Consider the following 8,944-nt stretch of genomic DNA (forward strand, 5'->3'; position numbering starts at 1 on the left):
CATTATGTGCGTTTTGTGGGACTGTTTGTTGTGTGATTAAACAACTTTGAGGCCATACTAATGTTAGGTCATTACCCTTTTATGCTACCTATTTGGTGCTAATATGCTCACATGACAGTTTGTCTGTTTTGAAAGTTGATAACTTTGATTTTTGATGTTAGGTTCATGTTGAACTAAACTGAAACCTACATGAGAACTTAATACTGTGATTTTGTTGTGATATTCAGTAAAAGAGGTACTCAAGAACCACTATACTTCAAATACACCCTAATATTTTTAATGTGTCTGTGAATATAACTTAATGTAATGTTCCTTCACTTTTAAATTGCAGGTCACTTTAAGTGGATGCTGAGAGACTGGAGGAAAACAACACAATAAAGTTGGATTCCTAAAACCAAATGAAAGAAAGTGAAATAGCCAAAATGGTGAGTGAGTATCTGATAAACCAGTGATAAATCAATGATAAAACAATGATAAATAAATGTCTGTGAGCTGGTTCAATTTATCACAAAAAACATCATAATATTTTTAGTTGTGTTTTTTTGTTGTACCAAGTTAAGGTTACAATCATGAAATACCATTAAAAACAGGAAATACAATAAACAAAATATATGTTTTATATGTGCAAGTTGAGTTTACAAAACATTTACTCTTTAATCTCTGAAATTAAATTTTTCTGGAAAAGAATCATCCACTATAATCAAACACATTAATTATAAAAGAACTGAAAATTGAATTTTTGTTACCTCATCATTATTTAAATGTTTTAAAGTCAAGTATACACAAGCACTGAGCGATAAATCAGTGGTCGTCAAACTCTCAATAATAAAGAGCAGTAGTTTTTGCTTCACTGTTACCACCATCATATTTACACTTGTAGCAGTTGACTTTTCAAATATCAGTGTGCCCACAGTTATGATGTGTATTAACAAATAAAAATAAAATGTTCATTTTAACTGATGTCTACACGTACCACATTTACATCAGAACAGGAACAGTCCCTACCAACAACATATCAAAAAATAACTAACAATTTCAAATATACACATACAGACATCAATCACTAACATGTCTAACTAACTAACTAACTAACTTTGTCAACCCTGCACATTACTCTCCTCCCACGGACTGCGGATGAAAATCACCTTTTAGCTGGATCTGGTTCAATAAATGTGTTTTGCATTCAGTTTATTTTCACTTTTAACTATTACACTAGTTCATCTTGCAGATAAATTAATAGAAGACTTCTTAGTGAGCATTTCATTGTCCCTGGTAGTAGCTCTGAAACATAACAATAAAAACTTCTTCAGAATGTGAATAAGAAACGTATCAGAAAAAATTAAATGACAAAATAATATAAAAACATATGCATATTTAGATAGTTGTATAAGATTGGTATTTAACTCTGCACTCTGTCTTCCTTTTCATTTGCTCATGTTTTAGCTATCTGGCATAATAAATGTAATTGTTGAATAAACAATGAAATAAAATAAAAATAACCAAGTAATATTTTACAGTCAAAGTACAAATGTGAGCCCCAATTTTTAGCATTTTTTTTAACTGCTAACTATTATTTATTATTATTATATTATTACATTTCAGTTTCCCTGCTGTTAATGCCACATCTGCAACACAGAGCAATAAAAGCAAAACAACAAAAACCTCCTCAGAAAATGAAAAAAAGATGTCTTGCTTTTCATTTGCTCATGTTTTAGCTACATGTGGCATAATAAATGCAGTTGTGCATTGTCCCTGATAAACAATAACATAAAAATACAAGTTATTTATTACAGTTACAAAAAATAAAAAAAATAAAATACTGAGTGCTACATCAGTGGTTCTCCTTACACCTTGCTTTTATCAGGTGTGTTTGACATTCCTTCACAGTGAGTCACTGGCTGCCGCTCTCACATTGTTCATTATATGCTTTACGTTACATAACTGTCCTAGTTTTCATACTGAATATCATAAGCAAGGGGTCCATCGATAGCAAAACCAAGATAGAAGGAAACCTTTTCAGTGCTGAAACCACTCCTTATACCAGCAATAAGAGCTGGACGCACTGGGATTTTCAGTTTACCGTAATTGGCAAACACCTCTCCTTGCTCAATGGTTCCACAAACTCGATGAAGACGGTTGATAATGGCTTTGTCTTTAAATATGTCTCCATTCCGCCAAAGTTGTGCCAAGGCATCGCGGCGCATGTCTTTAAAATTCTCATCTAGTTGGGGTTTAGAAACAAGCCTCTTGAGTCCCTCTTCTTTCCCCAGGTAGAGGTGGGCAACAGTGCTCCTGTTTCGAAACAATAAGGTCAGGCGTTTGCGATATGAGTTTCGAATTGCTTTCACATATGTCCCAATTTCTGTGTTTTCCTGAGTAGGACTTGGCCAGAGTAAGAGCAGAGCCAGGTAATATGGGTCTGGGAAGGGATACCCAAGTCCGACATCTTGTAGAGTTTTCAAAAGTAGAGCAGAGAGGGAGCTGTAACTCTTCACATGTTTAGATTTTGGTTTCAAAACATAAAGAACTATGTTTGACAAAATGTAATTGATTGTTTCCTTTGTCTTTTGTTTTTTGTTGATAAATTGTTGTTGTTGTTGCAAGAATGCATAGCATTCTGTGATCGTCTCAATTTCTTCAGCAGGTTTGTCCAAATGCTGAAGAATTCCAGCAAATGTGTCTGCTTGTCTTTCTTCAAGAAACAGTCGTCGTTCTTCAATGTCTATTTTCCAGTTGAGATTAGGATTGTTTTGTCGTTCTTTTTTTATTTCCTCTCGTGCTGTGCAAAAAAGAGTTACATACTTTTTAAAATGACTACAGACGTTCCAACGATTCTTTGAATCAAATTCTGAATTGTTCCCTTTTATGTACATGAAGTAACAGTCAAGAAGTTCAAAAGTTTCTTTTACTTCAGCTTTCAAACTTTGGAGGAACTGCTCATGTTCTTTGATGATCTCCATGTATCTGTTGTTGATCTCATTGTCCTTTTTATACACGTTGGTGATGGGAATTACTTTTTGCAGAAAACTCTGCAAGTACTTCTTCTTCATTGGATCACTTTCCTCAAAGAAAGGAAGTCTGCTCAATATCTCAAAGACCAAGAAAGCAATTTCCAGCACACCTACATAGCCATAAACATTATATGACTTTCTGGGGTAGTCCTCAGACTCATCATCTGCTGCTTTCTCCTCAGGTTCATCCTCTGTATTTGCCAGGTCTTGAGCCCTTTTAAATGCTCTGATAGCATTACCTGCTATTTTAATGTTTGTGTTTAAGTCTTCTGGATTGAGTGATGTCTCCTGTTTTTCTCTGTGGATGTTAGATTTTAAATTGCTTTTGTGGAGTTGCCCAATTGTGTCAAATGTGTATGGGTTTTCTTTAATGTTCTTGGCCTTTTCAGCCCATATTAGAGCCTCTGGGAAGTCACGCTCATTGATGTACAAGTATCTTGCCAGTGCCTGAGGAATAGATGCACTTGACACAAATCTGGACGATGCTTTCACAAAGATTTCTTGGACAGCTTGTCTCCCTTCTTGGCTGTGGATTTTGTCTATAAGAGGAGAAAATGGTTCTCTTTCATCTCCATCTTTTTTGCGCTGCCTTTCAATCAACATTCGTTGAATTGAGAGCATGAATCTGTGTTTGACGACTCCAACACTGAAGAACAGATCGCAGTGAAGAATTGCCATAGCAATATCACTTACTTTCAAATTGCAGCTCCTCTCCAACTCTTCCAGACAGGCAGATGCTATGGAGCAATGAAGGATTCTGATTCCTTTGTATCCTCCCCATTCCTCAACTGTATCTATGATGAGAAGGTTTGAATATGGCCTCATTCTTTCCAATACACTGTCTTCTTGCCAGCGAATCATTTTCATCCCAAAGAAATCCTCACAGAGAGAGAGAGAGATTTCAGACTCTGCCACATATGTATTAAGTAAGGCCAGAAAAGCAAACAGTTGGGCCTCCTTTGTGCTGAAATCAAAGTTCTCCAGTGTGTTACGAGCAAGATCATCAATGTATTTTTTGTCAAAATTGCTCTTCATGATCATGAAACTATAAAAGTTCTCAGGTTTGTCATGAGTTTCTTTGAGCTCTTTAAGTTTCTTTTCAAACTCCTTCTGTTCGTCTTGAGTCAGTGAAGCAGTGATGTATTGACACAGTCCTGGATTGTGCTGTCTGTACTGTTCTTTTGGGCTGTGAGAACGAACACAGTTAAGGATGATGACTTTGCAATTTGGTGCATCATCCACATTTACGTTCAAGCTATCCTCTACAGCAGCTTTACGTATGCAGTTAACAAGATCATGAGGATTCTCAGTTTCTTTTGAATCATCAACTAACAGCAAAACTGGACATGGTTTCTCACTTTCAAGTTTCGTGAGCCTTCTGACTTGAATGGCAACTTCTGCTTTTGGCAGTGCATTGTCTTTCAGCACAGCACATCTGAACTCCTGACGGAGATCCCACATCACATGCATTGCTAAGGTGGTTCCACCGCATCCTGGATGGTGGAAGAGATTTAGCAGAACACACATGTTTTTTGAATCTCTCAACTGAGATCTGATCATCTTCTTAACATTTTCATACTTGTCTCTTTTGATAAATGGCTTCTCTTTGTCCTTGTCACAGAAGTAGAAGTTCCACCATTTGACTTTGCCTCCTCTGTAGAACTCTTCTTCAACTCTGATTCGGTAGTCTTGAAACTCCGGACTATTTTCATCATAGGTGTTTTCACATTGATTCAGACACAAAATGTCAAGAGCTGTCATAAAATCTTCATCCTTCTGTTTCAGGACAACAACACTGGAACCAGAGGAGGGAAGCAGTCTTCCAGACGACTGATTTAATGGCCCCAGTGCCATAATAGTTCCATTGACCTCGCTGAGGGTCAGCTCATTAATGGATAGATGGTCGATGTCAAAGTCACACTTTTCTTGTATCAGCTCCCTCCACTTCTCATATGTGCTCTGAGATTCACATATGTTGATAATGTTTTCCTCTTCTGTGTGTTTCAAGAAAGACTTGTAGATGTCAAACATTGGATCTTTCTCAGTGTCCACAGGTGACAGTAGAAGAAATACAATGAGACTCTTGCCATGGAGAAGAACTTCAGGGTTGCAAGTGAATGAAACCAACTGCTCTACATCTCTGCAAGATTTCCTCAGCCAGTTCTGATAATCTAACTCCTTGTTTGAGTCATTGTCAAGGTCATGTCTGCCATTACAGAAAACCCAGCTGGTCTGTTTATAAAGGTTAAGGTTCTTTATCACTGAGTCAATCTGTCCTTGATACTGAGATGGAGTATGGAGATTGGCAACCCTTGACTCTCTGTAGGAATGACACAGTCCACCTGGAGCAGCAGAGTTTGGGTCAAAGTCTAACACACAGAACAGTTTCATCTTACTCAAAAACTGGAGATACTGCACTTGTTCTGGACTACTCTTGTTTATAACAACAACAAATCTGTCATAGCTGTCAAGTGAGTTTCCACCACAAGTTAACAAATTCTTTAGTTTGTCACCCTGGTTTGCTTCTTTCTTCAAAACTGCTTTTGGACGACACCGCTGCTGCAGTTGACCTGTAAGAGCAATAAAATATGTACATTATTAGGGAAACAAACACACACATCTTACAATTTCTCATTGAAAAAAAAGCTAAATAAAATTAACAATGTGTCCATCCATCAATACTGTCAACACTGAATTCCCTGCCTGGTTCTCAGCTTCAAGGCCATTGGGTGCTAGAGACCCTAACCTTCAACCCTAACCCAACTATTTGGAAGCATGTTTATACTGGTTTTCTTACCCATGTTCTTTTCCAGCTGACAGGCAAGTTCACACTGGTTGATTTCCTTTAGAATGTCTATTGTTACCCATAAAGCCCCCTCATTTCCATAGTGACTAGTCATTACTTTTGCTGTATCCATGGTGTCCTTGCCCTCCAGCCTACCCCGAGGAATAGGTTTATGCCCAGATTTTGTGTGCTCATGTAAGTAGAAATGAAACATTTTCAGGTCTCCTTTTATAAGGTTGTCCAGAGTTTTCTGGATCTCCACACTGATCTTGGATGTGTTCAGTAGGGCTGTGGTCTGCAGGAAGAAAGAGAAGTAATTATTTATAGTAAACTTTACAGTTCACTCATTGATGTTTGGAAAAATTCTGATCTTGCATTTATAATTTTTCTACATCAGAAGGTTTGGTTAACAGGCTGGAACATAGTAATGCATGGTCCATAATGAACAAAACAACATAGACATTTTACCACAACAGTTTCTTTTCTCTTGATTTCCTTGATTGGCTGCTGAATGATCTTCCTCTCTGAAGCTTTCTCAAATGGCTGCGTTTCCATTTCATCTGTTTGTGAGTCAGTTTTATCATTAGATTCTTGTTGTTTGGTTTCTTTGGCTTGATTCAGACTCAGTTCAGGTTGAATGGGTTTTGGTTCTTTTTGGTCTGTGGTGGTGTGAAGGGTGGGATGCAGCGTTGGCTCTGGCTTCTTGTTCAGCTGATGAAGCTCTGCCAGAATCTTTACAGCAGGACCGCTTTTTATATCCAGATCCAGAAAATCCTGTTTGCTGAAGTAAACAAGACAGTCTCCAGACACATCTTCATCGTGGAGTTGTTCTGCATATTTGCCACGTATTTTGACATGCTGTAGTAACCACTGGTTGACCTGCTCCTTTGTCCAGTTTTCCACGTATGCTGGGAACTGTGACTCGTGTTGTGATCCATCTTTAAGCCTCTCTAGGTAAGATGTGATTTTGACAGCAGGACCACATTTTATTCCCAAGTCTAGTATATCTTTCTTTTTGAAGAGGACTAAATATTCCCCCAACACTTCCTCTTCAATGAATCTGTCGGCACAACTCTGATGAACTTTGACCTCTGTCATCAGCCACTGGTGGACGTCTTCTGTGGTCCATTTTTCAATTGAAAGTTGAGGCTCAGGTGTTGGCTGGCTCATTTTTATTCACTAAGATTGAAACACATTTAAAAGAATGACAAAAAACTAAGAAAATATGACCTTAAGAATGCATGTCTCACTGTAGAAAGTGTTACAGTAATCGAGTAGACTTTCCAGTCTAAAGTTAATTGTATGCCTTTACGTTACATTACAGCCACATGATTGTGTTATGATTCCTCCAGGCAAGGATATTTTACCTATAGGTTGCTGACTGATTCCTAATGACCTAGATATCAGATGGGTTTCTTTATTCTACAAACGCAGTTAAAAGATAAAATTAGAGCTTGCTTAAGAAACCTAAGTTTGACTGGTGATACCCAGCCTGGTTGTATCACTTCTTTCAGGCCACAAGTGTTCTGTGAATGAGCCAGAGACAGGCGAGATAAACAAGCAAGAGTTTGTTCTGCAGTTTGTAGGGGAATCGCAAATAGCCTGATGGAGACTTGTGTATGTGTGCAAGAGCCTTACCTGGTTTAACAAGGCAGCATCAACTTTTGATAAGGTTAGAATACGGCTTCTGATAACTCCCCTCTGGGCCTCCATTTTATACAGCCGGAGCACAGGAAAAACTCAGTATCTTTTATAAACATAAGACATCAGTTAAGACTATATATAGCACATAAAATTGCTTAACAAGCCATTATTGACCAAGACATAATGTTTTTACAAAACTGCACATTGGTCAAAAGGCATTGATGTTGCAGCCTGGTTGTTCTACTGAGTGAAGGTTAGTACAGGATGTTTTCAAAACCAAGTCATGCATAGTGCAACCATTAAAAAAGTCACACCAGGATGTGGTGCACATCAAGAGACATAACCATTAGAAAAAGGGTGGCTGAACTAGGTGGAACAGGATACTGTGGTAAAGTGTGGGCTGCAGCTACTGACTGAATTAGAAATAGAAATAGTCCATTGAAACACAAAAACTTCAATTTCTGTTTGAAGTGAAAGAATTAGCTCTCTTTTCTTATCTGTTTACCCAAGGATCTGTGTAGTTAAATGATTCATCTACTTCCTGATATAAACCCTTTATCAGAATAATGACCCAACCAGTAAGGTTTCCACTACAGGTGATGAATATATTTAGCGTTGTATTTGGTGTAGATCTTAAAATATTCAGTAAAAAAAGCCAGTACCTTTGCAATGTAGCTAGATTCAGTACAACGAACCACAGAATTTCCCACCTACTGAACTCATCAGACATCTTCCTCATCAGGCCAGGTTTCAGATCCTGACGGTCTCCTCTGGAGCATGAGATGTCCAGTGTAGCTCTTAATGGAAACAAAGCTGGACAAGCATCATTTTAGTGGAGATAATGCAGAGACCAGGACAGTCTAACAGTGAAAATATTATCCATGATGTCTGGACTCAAGTGATTGTCGTGACTCATCAGACTAGAAATGCACCCACTGCTCTGTGTAAAAGAGACTGTTCCACTCGGAAAACCACACCCACCACAGCACCTCCGTCAGGCCATAGCTTTAAAAACATATCTTACCTTTGCACTCATCAGTACTTTGTGATGCTTTTTATCTTCTGTGGCACCTGCAGAGTATTTCTGTACTTTCCTACGGCAAACCTCTTACGTGATTTTTACAATAATACCTGCCCACAAACAACCTTTTAATTAGTAAATTCACAACAGGTTTGCCTCCAGGTATAAATAAATAAATATATAGATAAAGGCAGTTTGCCATTGCACTAAACAGAGTATGCCTCCACAAGTGTGTTTTAATAAATAATAACTTTAAATCTAGATATAATATTACAAGATTATTGGGTAAAAACATGTCAGCAGTGCAGTGTCTTTTAAAGACCATAAACATTACATCTCCTCTGAGCAGCTGATCACCGCCTGGAAACAGAACGAGGTCCAGGTCCATGAGGTCCAGGTCCACCTCTGATCAAACAATAAAAGATAAGGAGGAAGAACTGAATGATATCATATAAAAACTGATCATCACAGCTGTCACTGTTA

The 8,944-nt window shown here is 37.9% G+C and overlaps 1 protein-coding gene across 3 annotated transcripts; it reads right to left on the minus strand.

The window, feature by feature from the left end:
• Window positions 1-601: 601 nt before the first annotated feature.
• LOC108876362 (sterile alpha motif domain-containing protein 9) lies at window positions 602-8,624 on the minus strand. Of its 3 annotated transcripts, none has more exons than XM_018665820.2 (5): window positions 8,155-8,624; window positions 7,435-7,543; window positions 6,265-6,975; window positions 5,809-6,091; window positions 602-5,581 (listed from the first exon to the last, which is right to left on the minus strand). In XM_018665820.2, exons 3-5 carry the CDS (start codon window positions 6,964-6,966, stop codon window positions 1,947-1,949), a joined length of 4,620 nt encoding a protein of 1,539 aa, XP_018521336.1. In that variant the 5' UTR covers window positions 6,967-6,975; window positions 7,435-7,543; window positions 8,155-8,624; the 3' UTR covers window positions 602-1,946. The 3 variants fall into 3 exon arrangements, with proteins under 3 accessions (XP_018521336.1, XP_018521335.1, XP_018521334.1); XM_018665819.2 differs by having other exon boundaries at window positions 8,151-8,624; XM_018665818.2 differs by having other exon boundaries at window positions 8,103-8,624.
• Window positions 8,625-8,944: the final 320 nt, after the last annotated feature.

Source organism: Lates calcarifer, unplaced genomic scaffold, assembly GCF_001640805.2.
Source record: "Lates calcarifer isolate ASB-BC8 unplaced genomic scaffold, TLL_Latcal_v3 _unitig_5745_quiver_1697, whole genome shotgun sequence".
Taxonomy (NCBI): Eukaryota; Metazoa; Chordata; class Actinopteri; family Centropomidae; genus Lates; species Lates calcarifer.